Genomic DNA, 21970 nt, shown 5'->3' on the forward strand with positions numbered 1-21970 from the left:
CTCAAAAGTACCAAAAGTAAAAGTACTCGTTATGCAGAATGTCCATTTTCTAATTTTCAAATGTACAAAAATCATTTATTGTCTTCTTCTTCTTTGTCTTTTTTTTAAAATTATTATTATTATTTTTTTATTTTTTTATTGACCACAGAAATTCACCAATCGAGAGACTGGATGGAAGCTATTCAAAATAGATGGGTTGAATGTCATGCAAATGTATGTCCCAATTCAGCGCTGTCAGTGTGTGTTTTATACAAAACTGCACACGATTAAAGTGTCAAACACTTTGTTTCAGCATTTTGAAAGCTGCCCATGCAGTTAAATGGAGAAACCCAAGCTCCAACGCTCTTCACCCGATACTGAATATAATATTTCTAGAAGATGAGTTATGGGATATGCATGAGCTACATTTACATTAGACACTGAAGATATATGGTCTGTTGACTGAGCATCATGCTCATGTTCACCTTACGAGGAACACATCCACGATGATTAGTTCACATGCACAAGTGGCCGTGTGGTTAGAGTGTCGGCCCTGAGACTGGGAGGTCGGGGTTCAAGCCCTGGCCGGGGCATACCAAAGACTCTGTAAAACGGGACCCAGTGCCTCCCTGCTTGGCACGCAGCATCAAGGGTTGTATTGGGGGTCCCTGCGACATACTAGCGTCATGTCCAGGGGCTGGGGACACAAGGGGTAGGAAAGTGAGACTGAGTTACTGGGGCCCGCACGCGCTGTGAGCTTGTACATCTGCTATTTTTGAAAAGTTGTGAAAATGTGTGAAAAGTCTTTGAATGTATGAATTTTTTAAGCAAACATTTCCATCTCAAATTTTGCCTCTGGGGATCCCTGGAACTAAATATTTTGAGATCGGGGTCCGTGGCCAAATGCATATCATCTTGGGGGTCCTTGACATAGGTTTCTTGCACACATTTTCATGATTTTTCAAAAATAGCAGATATACAAGCTCGCAGCACGGCACTCGGTGCCGCGCGGTGAGCTTGTATATCTGCTATTTTTCAATAGTTAACATTCATGGGGGGCCCGCAGTGAATCCTTGTACCCAGGGCCCAGAATTTGGTGTGACGCCCCTGGCCGGGGGTGTACTTGTACATCAAGCTGCCTCACGCTATACAGAAGGAGGAGATAGGCTCCTGGCCTATGGGCCTCATGGCCCGGCAAGGATTACATTAGATTTGCACTCTCTAACAGATAGCTAAATATTTCTGTTTTATGGATTTTGAAATGTTATTACTATTATCATTTACAAATTCTGAAGCAAAGGTTAATCCATGAACTTTTTATTTGAAAGTAAGTTTACCATACACATGTTCTAGTGTTACTAGAGCATATATGAGTCCATGTTATATTTCCACAAGCCTATACGTATTATAAAAAATCGTGTCCATCTTGCCATCTTCGCCACACAGGTCAGGGGTCATGCAAGGCCTTATGAAGACTTGACCATTGCAGAGAACTCTGAAAGAAAGAAAGAAAGAAAGAAAGAAAGACAGAAAGAAAGAAAGAAAGAAAGAAAGAAAGAAAGAAAGAAAGAACGATCACTTTATACATTGTTGCAGTCGGTGCGTTGGCCAAATCAATATATCGTGGGAAAGTGGATCTACTCTAGTACAATCATTATTGTAACCTCATCCTGCAAGTGGCACTTAAAATACTGAAGTGTAAATCTCTCGTAGACAGTTTATGCTAAATCTGTACTACTACTACGGCAGTTGCTTGGCAACCATCGTCACAAGCATTTTGGAGTAGTTTAAAGTTACCTGTGTGTATGATTGTTATTGGACAAATTACAAATAAATAATATAATAAAACTGAGCTAATCGTCGTTGTCTGGTGGAAACCTTGTATGTCCAAAACCTTCCTTTTTTTGTTATTATTAAAAAAATATTGAAAATAGTGAAAATAGCAGATTGCAGATCTGCTATTTTCACCACTTTTGCAACACTTTTGTATGATGAAGTAGGGTTTTAATTTACGAAAAAACATACAAATTTGAAACTTGGAGATACGAGGTTTATATGCCCGACAGTGACGGTGCTTTACACTTGACCATACCTTCCCAGCCGATCTTTCCATCGGCATCCGAGTCTCCGGCCATCAGGAATGACCTGGTTTCTGCAGCAGTCAGGGGTCTCGCCCCCTTTGAAAAGTTCTGCAGGAATAGTCTGAGGAGAAGTACCAGTTCAGTGGGAGAACAAACATTAAAGGAGTAGTTCACCCCCAAAATGCCTTTTTTTCTATTGATTACTGATGCCACGGAGACTTGAGTTCAATAATATTGTCTTGTATTTGTCGCACTCCTAAGACAAAACAATGATTATTGTAAATGTACCCCCATTGATTCCGGATGGGGACCCAAATGCATTTGGGTCCCCATCCGGAATCAATTATGGGGGTACATTTATTGTGATCAAATTACTGTCTTAGGAATGCGACAAAAAACAAAACATATTATTGAACGTAAGACTCCATGGCATCAGTAAAAAAAGGTATTTTGGGGGTGAATTACTCCTTTAAAGGGATATTTCACTTTGGTCATTTTATCGTCTAATCAGGCTTTTATGAACACCCTGAACAGTTTTTAATTTGCTTGATTGAATATTTAGATATTTGATGTAAATGTTACCAGGCCCTCCTCCTTCAGGGCTTCTCCCCATACACACCCAACTTCAAACTCCATTTTAACTGTGATAGATTCATTAAAAACACCCATTATTATTTCTGGTGACTCATACTACCGTCCTAATATGTGAGCAGGCTGTGTTTTTTCAACTTTTTTCATTTACTTTTTATAATTTTTATTGTATTTAATTTTTTCAATTTTCCCAAATAATTATTAAAAATAAATGAAAAAGGTTGTTGAAAAAACATGGCCTGCTCACGTATTAGGAGGGTGGTATGAGTCAGGACAAAAAAATAATGGGTGTCTTTAATGAATCTATCGTGGTTAAAATGGAGTTTGAAGTTACAATGGGTGTGTATGGGGAGAGGACCTGGGCCTGGAGGGCCTGGAGGGCCTGGTAACATTTACATCAAATATCTAAATATTGAATCAAGCAAATTAAAAACTGTTCAGGGTGTTCATAAAAGCCTGATTGGACGATAACATGACCAAAAGTTTATTTGAAAGTGAAATATCCCTTTAAATATGAATGGTGAAGGGGCCTGTGAAAAAAAAAAAAAAAAAAGGCAGGTTAGTACTGTACAAGTCAGGCGTGGCAGGTGTGGTGTACTACTGTAGTGCTTAGAACAAAGGTGTTCATTAATGTTATACACAGCTTTGTAGAATACAAGATATGCATACCGTATTTATACTGTAAAGGCTCAACCAATGAGAGGACAGAAACAACAAAAAAGGTATCTATTCATTGAAAGCAATCTTGAATAGGGCATAGCAGGGGGTGTGGTTTACCGGTGCCACAAAAGAAAATCAGCCATTCATTTTTCCCATAGATATTTTCCAAAATGATTTTAAGCCTAGAATCAAGCCATCTATAGGATGCTGGTGAATCATGAACATAAAACCTTTGATTCTGTGAGATAAGAAAACACTGAAAACCAATAAACAAAGGGTATTTATTAAAAGTATGGTAGTACAGGCTATCATATACAGTAATTAAATATTACATTATGTTCTTCATCAGCATCCTGGATGGCTTGATTTTATGCTTAATAGAATTTATATCAATATTTAACAAAAAAAATAATGGCAGATTTTTTGTGGCACCAATAAACCACGCCCACTGCTATGTCCTATGGGGCTATTAAGTCTGACATCATTTTGTAGGCAGAGGAGAACTTTTGCCCCCCAAAAAAGCGAATCTTTTTACTATTTTTACTATTTACTAATTTTTCTTCTCTTTGTTGTTGAAAGGAAAGTGGTAGAATTATACTTTAGTCGTTATTTTTGTCTCGGATCTGTTGAAATAGCGAGGGACAGATATTGACAATAAATCTGCTTGGAGGTCTGACTACAAAATGATGTCACAGCTTAAAAGCCCCATAGCTTTTATTATTATTCAAAGTGCGATGCAATATACTGTATAGGACTTGGTTAAGAAAAAGGAAAGATGTCTAGAAGACAGTTTAGAACATGTTTTATAGGTGAGACTCAACCTTAGTTCATCTTGTTCTATGAAGCCACTCTTGTCCTGGTCCAGGATCTTAAACACCCTCTCGATCTCTGTCGGGGTCTTCTTGGACAGTCCCACCATTTTAAAAAACATCTTTGGGCTAAAGGAGTCTTTCGCTGGAAGTCAAATGATTAAAAACTGATGACTGATCATGTAATAGTGGTCAGACCAGGCTATGCTTTGAAATCTACCATAGGAGAACATTTACACAAACCAAGGCCTCCAGTCATAGGACAAACCAAATATTTGAATACAGTGCATGGTTCTCAACCTGTGGCCCTGCACTCATCTGACCACATATAGCAGCTGCAGTCAGATGTGTGGGCCATGAACATTTTCAAGATGTTCAATGTTTAATACATCACGTCCCTGTACGATCTAGAACAGTGATTCTCAATTTTTTTGATTTTGAAGATCCATAGTTAGGGGATTAGCTCATGGACCCCCCATGTGATACAATTGTATATCTTAGGGACTCCAATCACACTCTCCTCTGTGTTCATTTAAATCTGAGATAACAAAGGGAACCAAATTTGGCTCCATTTGGTTCCATTTGTACACTCTCTGAGTAACAGATCCTTTAGGATCCTTTTTGAAGCGGTGAAAGCCGCTTCCAAGGAGTGGCTTTGTCTGTCCCGTACCTGTTTTTTTGAGGATTCCCATAGATTCTCAAGGAGTGAGAATGTCTGTCCCGTACATGTCCCGTACCTGTTTTTTTGAGGATTCCCATAGATTCTCAAGGAGTGAGAATGTCTGTCCCGGCCGTACATGTCCCGTACCAGTTTTTTTGAGGATTCCCATAGATTCTCAAGGAGTGAGAATGTCTGTCCCGTACATGTCCCGTGCATGCAGAATCGAGGATTGGTCAAGCTTCACATGACAATTTGTCCCTCCAGACAAAATCATTCATTCATTCAGAATTCATAGAAAATATAGAACCTAAAGCACATAGAAAGTATAGATCTAGAACACAGAATGTATAGATCTAGAACACAGATTTCATAGCTCTAGAACACATAGAATAAAGATTCACCGCTTCACTTCGAACCGAGGTTTGATTTTTTTTTAAAACAATCAATTATTTAGCTGGGGACTCGCTGGAACCTCCTCGAGGACCCCTGGGGGTTCCCAGGCCCCATGATGAAAACCAGTGTCATCTCGCCCAGCCTCATCAGAACCCAATTATACAATAACATAGCCGAGACCCACAACGTAACCTGAAAAGCCACCCCTTTACCTTTACAAGCGTTAATAGCCGTGGCGATATCTGTGGCGGCCAGGAAGTCAGTGATAGCCATGATGGAAGAGGCTGGTCTGCTCCTTGTTTGCAGCAGGCTGGTATTGTGTGATTACCGGACTGATTGACGAGCAAAAGAAGAGAGATATGAGACTCGTCGTGACGGTAAAATAGACCTCTACCTGCTGTTGTCAGAAACCACCAGCGTCCTTCTGTGTACCCTGTCAGCTACAGCTGACCACACACAAAACCACTTGTGTAACAGGGGTGTTGGATTCACTGCGGGCCCTTAATGTTCTTCATGGGGGGGGGGGGGGGGGTTTAACCCATTTACACTGCATTATTACGCATTATTGTGCTTTAGCTATTGAAAAAATAGCAGATATACAAGCTCACAGCGTGGCCACGCTGCGAGCTTGTAGATCTGCTATTTTTTGAAAGATTGTGAAAATTTGTCTTTTTTTAATCCTTCTAAGATTGAAAAAAATATGTTTCTATGTCAAACTTTTTCATGTGAAGGACCCCCAAAATGATATGTATTTGGCCACGAACCCCCATCTCAAAATATTTAGTTCCAGGGACCCCCCAGGGCCCAGAAGCAAAATTTGAGTTACAAACGTTCGCTTTAAAAATACATATATTCAAAGATTTGCACACATTTTCACGACTTTAAAAAAATAGCAGATCTACAAGCTCGCAGCGCGGCACTCAGGGCCATGCACAGCTTGTATATCTGCTATTTTTCAATAGCTAAAGTATAAAAATAATTAAGGCCCCTCCACCTTGGGCCCTAGTAACTCAGTCCCACTCCCCCCCCTTTTGACGCCCCTGCTTGTGTATGTGTGTGTGGGCGTGTGCGCGCACAAACACGCGTGTGTGTGTGTGTGTGTGTGTGTGCGTGTGCGTGTGCGTGTGCGTGTGCGTGTGCGTGCGTGCGTGTGTGTGTGTGTGCGTGCGTGTGTGTGATTGTGTGTGTAGATAGAGACCGGGAGAGAGTTTCTATTTTTATGTTTATTAAGACAAAAAGTCCTCAATGAGGTTGATAAAAACATAAGAATGTGTCGACCGGGATAATCCATCACTGCTCCAAATGTGTTGCTTGCTCACAGAGCACAGAAGCAACGGACAAAGTTATTATCATATATTTGGTCCCATGCAGGAGCTATTCAACCCAAGGTTTTATACCACAGTTCAACATGGCTGGAAATGCACGAAATGGTCTTGTTGCCATCGTGTGACATCCCCAAAGGGGTCATCAACGTGTCCGTAGACTCCGTACACGGACAAATGTGTCCGTGGCAAAGACTTGTCCTTGTCATGGCAATTGTTTTGATTTTTCTGTTCGACACACCATTATAATGTTCTTATTTTGATCATAATACCCAATTATTGAATTCCAAGCCTCCAGGTTTTCTTCAGAATATGTCTGACACTGATTTACAGTTTACAGTTTACAGTTTAGGCATTTAGCAGACGCTTTTAATCCAAAGCGACTTACAATAAGCAAATAACCATCACAATAATAAACAAGATTACCCACTAAACAATTTGAACTAGAAGTATAAGTTTATACGTATAAAAAATGGTCTACCAGAGGTATAGATATGCAAGTTTTTTAGACGTCTAAACTTAGACTAGACGTCTAATATCTATCTATAAATGCGAGAAGTCTCTGCGTGCGTGTCTGCGTGTGTGTCTGTCTGTAATCCGCGTATCTCGAGAACCGTTCGTCCCACCGGCTTCAGATTCGGCACGCGCGCTCCCCGCCGCGGCACGGAGTGCAGTGCCGGGCCTCGACCCGACCCGACGCGCGGTTTTCCCTAACCGCCGCGAAACGTTCGGAATCTCCTTATGCGGAAATCGGCGCAAAATCGGCGCAAGCGCTGAGTCATTGTGACATCACTGCAGTGCCGGGCGCAAGCGCTGATTCATTGTGACATCACTGCAGTGCCGGGCCTTGCCTCGACCCGACAGATATCTCCGTATATGGGCATAAGACTGAGAACTGGGGCCTAGCCTCGAACCGACAGATATCTCCGTATATGGGCATAAAAGGGACACAGACAGATATATGGGCATAAAAGGGACACAGACTGAGATCTCCATATATGGGCAGATACAGAGATCTCCATATATGGGCAATACAGGGGCCTTGCCTCGACCCGACAGATATCTCCGTATATGGGCATAAAAGGGACACAGACAGATATATGGGCATAAAAGGGACACAGATTGAGATCTCCATATATGGGCATATGGGCAGAATAAAAGGGACACAGACTGATACAGAGATCTCCATATATGGGCATATGGGCAGATACAGAGATCTCCATATATGGGCATATGGGCATAAAATGGATGCAGATATATGGGCATAAAAGGGACACAGACAGAGATCTCCATATATGGGCATATGGGCAGATACAGAGAACTCCATATATGACTGATACAGAGATCTCCATATATGGGCATATGGGCAGATACAGAGATCTCCATATATGGGCATATGGGCATAAAATGGACGCAGATATATGGGCATAAAAGGGACACAGACAGAGATCTCCATATATGGGCATATGGGCAGATACAGAGATCTCCATATATGGGCATATGGGCATAAAAGATGGACACAGATAGAGTATATGCACGCTCCCCACCGCGGCATATATGAGCATAAATAGACACAGGCAAACAGATGGTCAAAACGGGTCCTATGACAACAGGTATTATGGGATGAGCATAAATGGACACAGGCAAACAGATGGTCAATACAGGTCCTACAGAGATCTCCATATATGGGCATAAAATGGACGCAGACAGACAGATAACTCCAAATATGGGCATAAATGGACACAGGCGGCTTCAGATTCGGCACGCGCGCTCCCCGCCGCGGCACGGAGTGCAGTGCCGGGCCTCGACCCGACCCGACGCGCGGTTTTCCCTAACCGCCGCGAAACGTTCGGAATCTCCTTATGCGGAAATCGGCGCAAAATCGGCGCAAGCGCTGAGTCATTGTGACATCACTGCAGTGCCGGGCGCAAGCGCTGATTCATTGTGACATCACTGCAGTGCCGGGCCTTGCCTCGACCCGACAGATATCTCCGTATATGGGCATAAGACTGAGAACTGGGGCCTAGCCTCGAACCGACAGATATCTCCGTATATGGGCATAAAAGGGACACAGACAGATATATGGGCATAAAAGGGACACAGACTGAGATCTCCATATATGGGCAGATACAGAGATCTCCATATATGGGCAATACAGGGGCCTTGCCTCGACCCGACAGATATCTCCGTATATGGGCATAAAAGGGACACAGACAGATATATGGGCATAAAAGGGACACAGATTGAGATCTCCATATATGGGCATATGGGCAGAATAAAAGGGACACAGACTGATACAGAGATCTCCATATATGGGCATATGGGCAGATACAGAGATCTCCATATATGGGCATATGGGCATAAAATGGATGCAGATATATGGGCATAAAAGGGACACAGACAGAGATCTCCATATATGGGCATATGGGCAGATACAGAGATCTCCATATATGACTGATACAGAGATCTCCATATATGGGCATATGGGCAGATACAGAGATCTCCATATATGGGCATATGGGCATAAAATGGACGCAGATATATGGGCATAAAAGGGACACAGACAGAGATCTCCATATATGGGCATATGGGCAGATACAGAGATCTCCATATATGGGCATATGGGCATAAAAGATGGACACAGATAGAGTATATGCACGCTCCCCACCGCGGCATATATGAGCATAAATAGACACAGGCAAACAGATGGTCAAAACGGGTCCTATGACAACAGGTATTATGGGATGAGCATAAATGGACACAGGCAAACAGATGGTCAATACAGGTCCTACAGAGATCTCCATATATGGGCATAAAATGGACGCAGACAGACAGATAACTCCATATATGGGCATAAATGGACACAGGCAAACAGATGGTCAAAACGGGTCCTACAGAGATCTCCATATATGGACATAAAATGGACGTAGACAGATAGATATCAACCATATATGGGCATAAATGATAAATGGACACACGCAAACAGATGGTCAAAACAGATCCTATGACAACAGGTATAATGGGGTTTGCATTAAAGGGCGGGGCATTCATCCCCTATTTACATTGTTCCCGAGTTGGCCAGGGCGCCGACTAGACGCTCGGCCGCCCGAAGGGCGGCCGAGCTTCTAGTACGTCTAATAGACGTCTAAGTTTATAATTAGACGTCTAAATTTAGACCTTAACGGCCGGACGTCTATTAGAAGTCTAAATTTAGACCCAGGTATGAACTTAGACGTCTATTAGACGTATATTAGACATCTAGTGTAAGTATAGACCTCTAAAAAACTTGCATATCTATACCATTTTTATACGTATAAACTTAGACCTCTTAAGTTTAGACGTATATTAGACGTCTAATATACCTCAAAATGTTTGCTGGGTAAGTGTCAGTACACCAACAGCAATATAACAAATGTGAATGAATATATATCTAGAAAAAAACAACAACTATATAATCCGTAAAAAAAGGTTTCTAAAAACCTAAAAACAAATGCTAACTAGCTTCATGTATGGTCATTGATTTTTCCAGTAGTGCTATACTATGAGTCCACTATGTTTCAGTGGTTCTCAAACATTCTATTTTCAAGGACAACCATAAGGCTGAGTTTGTCGCGCAGAGTCACAGACCCGTAATGGTCTGTAATTTAGGACTGGCTCTTTATGTGATTCTGGTAATACTTTTGTCCATTTTCCCATTTTCATGTCCATGGCAAAAAGGTTCTTCCACAAGCCAGCATGGCGATGACCCATGGACACCCCATTCATAATCATATGACCATCGTTCTGCACCTGGATGAACTAAAGGCCTCTCCATACTTCGACCGACAGTTCGGTGAGTTGTGTTTTCCGACGTGCAAATTTCCGAACTCTCGTTCGGTCCAATGCTTTTCAGAAGTCCCGAGGGATATAATTTTATGGTAGAAAAGGACCTTTTGACCGAAAACGGCGGTTTCGGTCGAAGTATGGAGAGGCCTTTACACGTTATATTTGGGTTGGCCAGAAGGAACCTGACTTACTGACCCACACCACTCACTCTGCCAGCCAGGCACGTGCACACATTAGACATCAAAGGGGGCTTGAGCCCCTGCCCTTTTATCTGTCTGTAAAAACTGCCCTTTCCAGACCATAAATGCAATTTTTACTATGGTGAAAGAAACGCAAATGCACTCTTTCCATGCCATACCTGAAGGCAGCATTCAATAGAATTGCCTTGTCAAAACTCTCCTGAACTTGAATGCTGCATCTTATGTTGAAAGAATTGCCCTCTCTGTGTAGAAATCCATGCCATTACGCCACATCTCCAGCATTGACTTGGTTATGCTTAGTTCAGTGTGGTTTCACACACCGAAAATAGCCGACCTCCAAGCTCACAACGCGTCGCGCTGCGACGCGTTGTGAGCTTGGAGGTCTGCTATTTTCGGTGCTTCCACCAAAAAGGCCCCTTTGGAAATTCCAGCCCCTGCCTCTCTAACATTCTCTGCACGCCAGCCACAGGTTCACTGCAAGCCTGTGATTGTATGGCTCTTCTACGTGACCCTGGCAGCGTCACGGCAGGCTGTAAACATCCTGTTATTCCTGCGTCCGTTTCAGGCCGACTTCCACAGCTCTGTCCATCCTCCACTATAGATGGTGTCACTCCATTCGCAGGGGCCGCACTTGAGCATTCGTGAAGAGCTTCCATGTCAACATGCGGTGTCAGCCATTTGACAAATGCGTAAACGGGGGCTACCCTGCTACCGCGAAACGATTAACAGTAGGAAGGTAACTGTATTCGTGCCTCTTTGTGTTTCATTTATAGTACTTGTGATAATGCATTCTTACGATGCTTTAAAAAGCCCTTTGGTCTGTCCGGCAGCCACCGGCTGGTGTGTTCACACTCTGACTGGCGGCTCTGCATTGATGATGGTTACTTGGCAAAGCTGTGGGCCTCCTGAAATGGTGAGATACAACTGACTGTAAGATTACTTTTACAGCATTGTTTGAAATACAGTGTTATAAATAATACCGTGACCCATACAATTAATGATCTTGAAACGGAATTCAATTCTGCTGTTGGACTTGTTGTTCCTCAAGTTTCACGTGATAAGACTGTCCTTTACACCTTTATACCCCTTGTAGTGGTTCTCAACCTGTGGGTCAGGACCCCCAGGGGCGTCCCCAAATTATTTTGGGGGGGTCCCTATGATGATTAACTTAATGTGCTCACTCAACAGTAAACAAACCAACATAAGGTTTAAGTGTACAGAGGGTATCTACACATTTCTAAAGTGACAATTTAAGGACTTTTTAATATCTCTAAAAAGACAAATTAAACATTTGACAAAATGTCAGATATTAGAGGCAGAAATTGTGAAAATCTGCTATTTTCACAATAGAACCGTGTTATACAAAATGTAATGCCTCAACTCTTAGTGCTCGTCAGGGTGGGGGGGTCCCCAGTTAAAATATGATTATTTTGGGGGTTGCAGCCTGAAAAGGTTGAGAACCACTGCCTTAAGGTATAATTATGTCTTAATTTGTGTGTGATCCATCTTTTGTGTAGATTCTTTCTTTCTTTCTTTCTTTCTTTCTTTCTTTCTTTCTTTGTCTCTCTTCCTTTCTCCCTCTCTCTCTAAGGAGTGCCGTTGTTTGCATCCCACAGGGCCTGCCAGGTAGCAAGCAGCACGTGTGGGCCCAAGGCCCAGCCAGAGTGACGTTAGCCCGATTTCCCCAGGATGGACCACATCAGCGGGGGCCCCACGGCAGCCACGGGGGCCAGAGAAATGACAAAAACATCCTCTACTACCCCCCCTCGTACCTGCCCCCCCTCCCGTCCTTGTCCCTTTCCACGGGTCCGGGACTTGTTTGCAGGAAGGCCAGACTTCCTCTGCGACAGAGGAGGAGAGGCAGGGGGTAAAGAGGTGAACGAGAGGAAGAAGAGGGGGATGGAGTAGAGTAAAATGTGCGTGCGTGTGCGTGCGTGTGTGTGCGTGCGTGCGTGCATGCATGTGTGCGTGTGTGTGTGTGTGTGACTGTGTGTGAGTGTGTGTGAAAGAGAAAGAGAAGTGGATAAGGAGGATTGGGTGATGGGTCTTTTGTGCACGTAAATGGTTAAGGTCCGCTCAGAAAAAGATGGGATTGACGTGTCGTATTGTGGGCAGGTGTGGCCAGCTGTAAGGGTGAGTGACCAATAATTGCTGATCGCAGGGACCTGATCAGGGACATGATTTGATTTGATTTGAAGTCTGATTTTGTTTGTCTGTAGCACTAGATAAGTTGATTAAGTGTACTTATGGCATCTAACCAAGCCAGGGAATGGCCTCTATACGCAGCAGAACTCTTTTTGAGAAAGCCGTGGGACTATAGCAGCACAGGATCACAATTAAGGTAGGTATTGTGTGATTGCTTCGGTTTTTGTAGTGAATCATTATGTATGAATTAATCTGAGAGGGCTTTTATTGTCTCAGGACTGATTACCGTACGCCTGGTACAGAGGTATGATATGGAAATGATAGCTGGTGTGAAGTCTAGATCAGAATTGGGAGATACAGTAGGGTTCATATGGTTAATTAGAAATGTACTTTTAATAAGAGCTCTTGCTCCAAAGTGGCGTGATCAATTGGTACACTGCCCAGTCTTTCTAAACACCAAGCCATGCGCTGCCTGACTGCCAGAATGATTCCTGTAACATACACAAAGAAACATTATGTTTCTATTTAGACACGTTTGATGTCATAGTAATGTTGTAGAACTTGGTTGACAAGGTTTCATGCTCGTTACTCAAAGCTTATACTTTGTAAATCGCTCTGGAAAGAGCGTCTGCTAAATGCCTAAAAAGTACATTTTCTATAATTTTGCCATTTTAAGTAAGTCTTCAAATAGCAGCATAATAACTTGTATTTACCGTTAAAAAACACCAATACTATACATAGCATTTGTGTTAAGATGGCACCGTCAGTGGGAAAATAAAAGCCAAGTCTTTCGGACAGCCAAACACATTATCTTGCAAGCAAGATGCCCGGTTAAGCCTCTGATGATAAGCAGCGCATAGCTTTTCAATCAGCACATGCCTTGGATGGATTGTTGCTGTTACTCTCAAAGTACATTATTAGCATCTCTCCCTCTCTCTCTCTCTCTCTCTCTCTCTCTTTCTCTCTGTCTGTCTGTCTGTCTGTCTGTCTGTCTGTCTGTCTGTCTGTCTGTCTGTCTGTCTGTCTGTCTGTCTGTCTGTCTGTCTGTCTGTATGTCTGTCGTCTGTCTCTCTCTCTCTCTTGAAGCTGTGAATGTGCTAAGATGCACCATTGGGATATTACGGTAATAGACTCTGTTAATAAGCTCATATTGGTTGTGATAGCTCACATTCATTGAGCAAGCGACAGTCATTTTCATTTCTGTATTATCATTGCTTTAAATTAGCAAACTGGGAAAAAAGGCTTTAATAGGCAGCCTCATGGCTAATGATGGCTAAGAAAAAAAATCAGTAACAAATGAATCAACTAGGTGAGCTGATGGTCGTCCACAAAGTATAAATCAGGCTTTAAAGACCAGACCACACCCTGATGTGTTTGGCTCCTCTGGCTCAGGAGACTAGAAACAGTAGCTAGAGCTCAGGGACGTGCTGGGCCCCTGATTCAGCCCGGGAAAAGAGTTGTAGAGGCCCTCATTGCGCGCTATAGAGAGAGATCTCGCGCTATAGCGCTGCTGCTACTCAAAGATTTGCCATTTCAGATCATGACAAGTGACAAGCCAGTGGGCCAATTACTGTACATGAGTTATATTTCAGCGTTGTCGGGTGGAAAACGTGTATGTCCAAAACCGTTTGTTTTGTATTTATCATTTTAAAAATTATTTAAACTAGTGAAAACAGCCGATCTACAAGCACACAACGCCTCGCACCGCGAGGCGTTGTGTGCTTGTAGATCTGCTGTTTTCACTACTTTTGTGCAACGGCCTTGTATGATGAAGCAGGGCTTTCCTTTGCAAAAACCTTTACAAATTTGAAACTTGGAGATACGAGGTTTCTGCCCAACAGTGAGGATTTACTTTGTTGGCCGCCCAGCCCCCAACATTTTATTTTAATTTTTTTCCTAATGGCCGGCCTGGACAGGCCGGGAATGAACCGGCTGTTCGGGAGTTGTCCCGCTTTTCCCAATGGCCAGCACGTCCCTGCTAGAGCTACAGCACTCCTAACCCTTCTTGCAGCATAATTCTAAAGACCTGCATTCTGCATAGGATAAGCACAAATTCTGGATATACTAGTATGTCTATGAAATCTCATGATCCTAGCCAAATGACCTTTCTCAGACTAAGGCCATGGCTACACAGAGCTGGATTCTTCATATATCCCGGTTTTTCAGATATCCACATAGAAAAATATCTAGGTCCACACGGAGCTGGATATTTCATATATCCCAGTTTTTCAGATATCCACATAGAAAAATATCTAGGTCCACACGACAAAGATAACTAGGTCTAACAAGCACACACACAGTAAAGTCTTCAGCGATATCCGGGTTCCCTGTCTACACGGATCCAGTGAATCAGATATTTTTCAATCTCTCCACTTATTTATCCGGTTTAAAAAATATCCAGCTTTGCAGCCGAAATATCCAGCTTCATGTGGCTGCAAGCCCCAACAGCACAAAAACATTTCTAGCTTCAGAAATATCCAGCTCCGTGTAGCCATGGAAGGACATGTTCACACAGAGCACAATGACTATAACTAACTGTCACTACAGGGACGTGCAGAGAATGTTAGAGAGGCAGACTTCTAAAAGGGCTTTTTGGTGAAAACATCGGAAATAGCAGACCTCCAAAGCTTGGAGGTCGGCTATTTTCGATGCTTGATTTCTACACATTTCTTGATTTCAACATAAGATGCTACATTCTAGTTCAGGAGAGATTGGACAAGGACATTCTCTTGAATGCTGCCTTCAGGTATGGCATGGAAAGGGGGCATTTGCATTTCTTTCACCATAGTAAAAACTGCATTCATGGTCTGGAGAGGGCACTTTTTACAGATGGATAAAAGGGCAAAGGCTCGAGCCCCCTCTGATGTCTATGTGTGCACGTGCCTGTATCACTATATCTTTCACCATTCAATGTTATGTGGACTCTGCCGTCCACTCGACTTAAAAGTATATCATTCATCTTTTTCTCTCTCAGTTTTCATTCTGACCAGTTTATTCACTGTCATTACATTTGAACAGATTGGGGCGTCAGTCAATCAACATTTATTTGGACTTTATTTCGCCTGCTCTCTGACATTCATGGTGAGAGCTAATCCTCGTGGGCTCAAGTAACAGTAGCCGTAATCCCCCTCCTTAATAACAATTTGTTGTCCGAGAAAAACGTTTGATCAGCAGGTTATATTAGACTTCATATAGCCTCGCCAAACAACACACTCTCTGACCGCTTGAAGCAATGTCTCAAACATTTGGCAAGAGAGAGAGAGAGAGAGAGAGAGAGAGAGATAAAGAGAGAGAGAGAGAGAGAGAGAGAGAGAGAGAGAGAGAGGACCATTCATCCACAGATTCAGCCCCAAGGACAGTGATTGCAACTCTTTCCTCCGCGGGCTCGATTACAGCCTTGTCTATTTCTATCAGAACAGCTGTGGTGGTAAGGGGCCTTTCGGAGACACTCTCAAATTCAGCCAAATTCACCCCCGCCTGTGTCCTTCCCTGCCTCTCCCCCCCCCCCCCCCCCTCCTTGCTTCCATCTTTCACCCCCCAACCCCTCTAATGGTTTTCCTTTCAATCCCCTCTCTACTGTTTTGGCTTACACAATTACACAAGTCTGAACAATGATACGTGTGTCCGTGTGTGTGCAGATATGTTGTATGCTTGTTTCCGCGTGTGCATGTGATTGTGTACGTGCATCCTCACAGCGTGTGCATGCAGCCACTGTGCATTATATGCACATGGTGGTGCACTCTTTTTGTCTCTGTGTGTGTGTGTGTGTGTGTGTGCGTGCGCGCGCGCGTGTGTGTGTGTGTGTGTGTGTGTGTGTGTGTGTGTGTCTGTCTGTCAGTGCACGTACATGCACATCATGCACACACGTGTGTGTGTGCACGCACAAGTCGCAGGTGCACAATTGTGTATACAGCGCAGTATTTTTTCAGAACTGTGTGAACCACCTTCCTAACATTTTCCCACAAATCTCATGGAACCTAGAACATGCAGACAGACCAATCGATTACATCCATTAGGTCAGGGGTCTTCAACAGGGGGTCCGGGACCCCTAGGGGGTCCTCAGAGTTACTACAGGGGGTCCTCCAAATCATTAGATCAGCTATTTTCGGCAAAGACGTTTGGTGTAGAGGGGAAAAAGAGCAGACTAAGTACAGAGTGGAATGTCAAGTTATGTATTGACAATTCAAGTGGTTAAATACGTATCTGAAAACACAAATTGACATGAATCCAAAATACTGCTGATTTTGCTGTCAAACAATGAAACTATATGGAATCTATGAACAGGTTGTGGGGGTCTCTGCTTCATCTATCTCTCAACTAAGGGGTCCTTGGCCTGAAAACGTTGAAGACCCCTGCATTAGGTAATATATAATTGAAAGAGTAGCAAATTAATACAACAACTTAATTTCAAAGTTTGTGTAATATCATGATAACAAATGCTCTAATTTATATTTACACATTTCTAACACATTCATGCACACTAAGAGATTGTCTAATGTCTACCATTCATTCAATTCCATTCCATTTAAGCTCCCGTTTAATATCAGTCTACTGTACTATCCAATAAAGGCATAAAAGCCCCAAAACAAATCTTAAAAAAAAAAAATATATATAACACTCATTTGAGGGTGTTTTTTGAAAGCAATGCAAAACGAACTCCTAACACTAAAGTAATAATAGAACGTTACTCTAAGTATACACAGTCACACACGCATACAAACGGACGCAGAAACGCATGCACGCACACAGACTCACACAAACATGCATTTTGTACAGCACACTCCCCCCTGTATGCATTTCTACAATGATCTCATTGGTGTGCGGTCTGTGCACCTGTTGCACAACTGTCCCAAGCAGGGGCGTCACACCAACTTCTGGGCCCTGGGTACAAGGATTCACTGTGGGCCCCCCATGAATGTTAACTATTGAAAAATAGCAGATATACAAGCTCACAGCGCGGCACCGAGTGCCGCGCTGCAAGCTTGTAGATCTGCTATTTTAGAAAAATTGTGAAAATGCGTGCAAGAAATCCATGTTTCCATGTCAGTGATGCTCAAACTTTTTCATGTGAAGGACCCCCAAAATGATATGAATTTGGCCACGGACCCCCATCTCAAAATATTTCGTTCCAGGGACTACCCCGGAAGCAAAATTTGAGTTACAAATGTTTGCTTAAAAAATACATATTCAAAGATTTGCACACATTTTCACGACTTTTCAAAAATAGCAGATCTACAAGCTCGCAGCGCGGCACTCGGTGCCGCGCTGTGAGCTTGTATATCTGCTATTTTTCAATAGCTAAAGTTGCTAGGGCCCCTCCAACTTGGGCCCTAGTAACTCAGTCCAACTTTCCTACCCCTTGTGACGCCCCTGGTCCCAAGGGGAGCATTGCAAAGCCTGTGCCTGCTGGGCTTCCCTTCGCTCCCATTAGCAAGTACTTACCACAGGATTCCTAAAGAGTTTCTTCAGGTTTTCCTTTTTCTTGCGCCTTAATTTGCAGTTACTGTACATTCTCTCTTCTGTGAATCTGGCTTTCAAGCGTGCCCTTCTGTTTTATACATTCTCAGGCCTTTCTCCTTTTTCTCTAACAGACATTGGACACATTTATCCTTTTCTACCTTTCTTTCATCTTCCTTTTTGCCTTCCACTTCTTTTTCCCTTATTAATTGAGTCTCCCGTTTATGTTGGTATTCATAGTGTCGGCTGGCCAAAATGTAAAAGAAGAACATACTCATCTGCCAGAGAATAAGCTAGCCTTAACCACATGAACCCTACCGGTATGTCATGTTATACTAGGCAAACATTTGGTAAGTGGTTAAACAAGTCCAATTATGTATTTTTTTGGTCTATCAGTTTTAACGCATCAAACCCCCCCCCCCCCCCCCCCCCAAAAAAAAGACAATGACAAAAGAAAATGCGGAAATCAAACTGGGCTTGGTTGAAGAAACTTATGTATAGGCCTACCACCACAGCCACTCTTCGGACGACAATTTCAGAGTATTTGGGTAAGAGGTCATAGAGGAGATGCATGGGTTAATTTAACATTTTCTGTGTGTGCGCACTGTGTGCGCCTGTGCAGGGACCATAACGTATATTATATTTGGCCAACTACAGTGGATACTGGGGTCTGATTCCTCCACCTTGTCCGGGTAGCTAAGTCAATTATTGAGCACTCACCTTTGGACCACAAGGTCATGGGTTCATTCCCAAGTAGCCACCGTCCAGTGGTGGGAAGTAACTACCGGTACGTACGTTTACTACAGTACTTACTTAAATAACATTTTGAGGTTGAGATTTTGCATATTACTTGAGTGTTACCAATTTCCAGTACTTTTACTTCTACTCCACTACATCTTGAATCCAAATATTGTACTTTCACTCCACTACTTTTGTTTGAATGCGGTGCGACACATTGTGCGCTTGTAGATCTGCTATTTTCAAAAGATTTGTATACATTTGAAAACTATATAATGAGTACTTTTACTTTTGGTACTTTAAGTACAATTTGATGCAGATACTTTTGTACGTTTACTCAAGTAAATCCTTAAGGTAGGGTAAGTGATTTCACTTAAGTTTCAGTTGTCATGTAGGTGACAGGTGGGGGCCTTCCTCCAATCATGATCAAGTGGGGGCAGGCCTTGGTGCCACTCGTCCATGATTGGAGGAAGGCCCTACTCTATCCTGATTGGAGGAAAACTTGTCACCTAACAGTTTTTGAAACTGCTTTTATCTCCTCACAGGAAATGAGGCTGAAGTCCAAATATGGATCAAACACTCTGTAGTAACTACTAGTACTATCAGAACACAGACCCATTTTGTTCCCATCATTTGAATGAAATGAAATCAATACCCTACCTTTAATACCAGACTTTTACTTGTAACAGAGTGTTTCATTGCAGTATTGATACTAAAGTAAAGAATGCGAGTACTTTCTTTTCCCTCCACTGCCGCTAACTCGACCACCGTCTTGACCCGGGCACTGCGACAAAAACAATTCACCCTTTGTTAGCCTTCTGGTTGGTCCCTGACTGACCAACCAGGAGGCTCTATCTGCCCTGGTTCCACCTTTTCTATGTTGAATTTGCTAAAACATATTTTTTGGAGAAATAAAAACATTTAAAAACATGCTCAGTCATTATACTGAGCAGCTCCATTTTACTGAAACCAAGTTTGAAACGAGAATTGAATACACAGAATAACAATACGAAGCAACTGAATTAAAATGGTAGTGGATGGAGTGTCCCACCGAATGTCCCACCAAGACACAGCAACCAATGGGTGTGAAGAGGGGAGGGACAACGGGCGGGACTTGACAAAGGGTGAATTGGTCATGTTCACAGGTGGGGGAGGCCAGCAGGGGAGGGAGGGGCCATCTCTGTCGCTGCACTGGTGACTCCAAAGATTGGTCCGGGGCCAGGGCACCTGTTCAGCATGGAGCGCAACTTGGAGGCATAGCATATTCCTACGCATGCATAACCTCCTCCTGGTGTAACTCCTGACTGTCAGGTGAAAAGAAGTGGCTGGCTTACTCCATGTGAGCAGACGTGTGCTTGTCAACACCCTCCCCAGACCAACAGTAGGTGTTGGCAGTTACGGGGACTATACGGACATGACAATTAGATGGGGGCGGATGGAAGGAAGGAAGGAAGGAAGGAAGGAAGAAAGAAAGAAAGAAAGAAAGAAAGAAAGAAAGAACATACCGAAAGGGGTATAAAGGTGTACGAAAGGGGTATACAGGACAGTCTTAGCCAGTGAAACGTCTGACTATGCTTTGTAGTGTACCTGTATAATTATGGTTAACGGGCATAAATGTGTTGTGGTACAGTAGCCCCGTCTGAGCAAGGTCAACTTCTCACGGAGTTGACGAGGGTGAATTGGATACGCGGGGTGGTCTAAATTAGACTTTAGACACTATGCATTATGCAGTCGATCTGTTTCTTGTCTGTTTAAACCGTTACCAGGGGCAATCCTGACTCATTGCATTTTGGACCAGAAATATCACCCGGTGCCACGCAACTAGAGCAGGGAGCCCTGAATACCGGCCGGCTTTAGGTAGAGAGTGACAGGATCTGGGCAGCGCTGGACAGTCGGAGGAGTAGGGGGGGTGGATGAGGGAGTCCCCTGGGCCTCTCAGAGGAGAGATGGGGGGGGGTCAGGGGTGGAGGTGTGAAGTAGTGAGCCCGGGGTGAGGTGGGTGGAGAGCCCGAGTGGCTAAGTCTGGATTTATGGGCTCGCCGGACAGACCCTTCCCAACGCGCAGGATACGGAGCGCTAAAGGGGAGATGCCAAACGCACTGGTCCTCAATGAGTCCCCCGAGTTATCACGTCCACCCCTCTCCCACAGTCACCCCCCGTAGTAGGGATGGGATGTCACTATTATTGTGACCGAAGAAATTGCGATTTCCGATATTATCGCGATAATCAAAATATCCCCAACATCCATTATCCTGGGGCGGAACATTTCTCCCAAAAAATAGCCGATCTACAAGCTCAAAACGCGTCGTGTCGCGTCACAACGCAATGAGGACGATATCACGATAAAGTAAATCTCCACGATAACGACTACCGCGAGTGTTTTTTTATCACGATAAACGATAATATCGCTTATCGTCCCATCCCTACCGCTTAGCATGATGCAATGGAATAGCCCTGTTTCTTGCGAGAACATAGCCTATAACAAAACTAAGCCAATGAATAATACACGTACTGTATATCGTCGTTGTCGGGTAAAAAAATGATTTAAACTATTGTTTTCGCTACTTTTGTGCGACGGCCTTGTACGATGAAGCAGGGATTTACTTTGCGAAAGAACGTACAAATTGGGATCTCTTAGCAACGGGCCTCTGTGTAAACGGTACATATTCATTAGAAGCCAGGGTCCTGTCTCCTGTTTCCTGCAGCTTTAGGAGGCTTTAATATACCCCTGTGGTTGGACCACCGGTCCATATCATGAGCTTATCCTTAAACGTATGTATTTCTGTATGACATACAGACACAGGCCCGTATGTAACCTCATCACGGTTAAGATTAGCCGGCAAAGACGGGGCGAGTTCTTATCAGATCATACTGTAGTCGTGTGTGCGTATGTGTGTGTGTGTGCTGTGTGTGTGAGTGAGAGCTCTGTCAGTGTGGGCACAAGCTCTGCTCCGCTATTAACACTTTAAACTGGTCGAGGCGTTCCACAGCTGTCTCGCCGTGCATGTGTCCGTATGTCTGTGTGTGTGTGCGTGTGCGTGTAGCCGCAGGTCAGAGGTCATATAGTCTTGCTTTTCAACACTTCTCCCACGAGCCTCGGCTGCCTGAA

At 43.5% G+C, this 21970-nt stretch overlaps 1 protein-coding gene across 1 annotated transcript; it reads right to left on the reverse strand.

The window, feature by feature from the left end:
• Positions 1 to 1445: 1445 nt before the first annotated feature.
• On the reverse strand, positions 1446 to 5447 carry LOC308303351 (parvalbumin, thymic-like; the record flags this gene model as incomplete). Its single annotated transcript, XM_080747706.1, has 4 exons — positions 1446 to 1474; positions 2072 to 2181; positions 4133 to 4265; positions 5387 to 5447. The coding sequence occupies 4 exons, from the start codon at positions 5445 to 5447 to the stop codon at positions 1446 to 1448; spliced, it is 333 nt and encodes a 110-aa protein (XP_080603832.1).
• Between the last annotated feature and the right edge of the window lie 16523 nt (positions 5448 to 21970).

The sequence above is a fragment of the Nannobrachium achirus genome, assembly GCF_963921795.1.
Source record: "Nannobrachium achirus genome assembly, chromosome: 18".
NCBI classification, from domain to species: Eukaryota; Metazoa; Chordata; class Actinopteri; order Myctophiformes; family Myctophidae; genus Nannobrachium; species Nannobrachium achirus.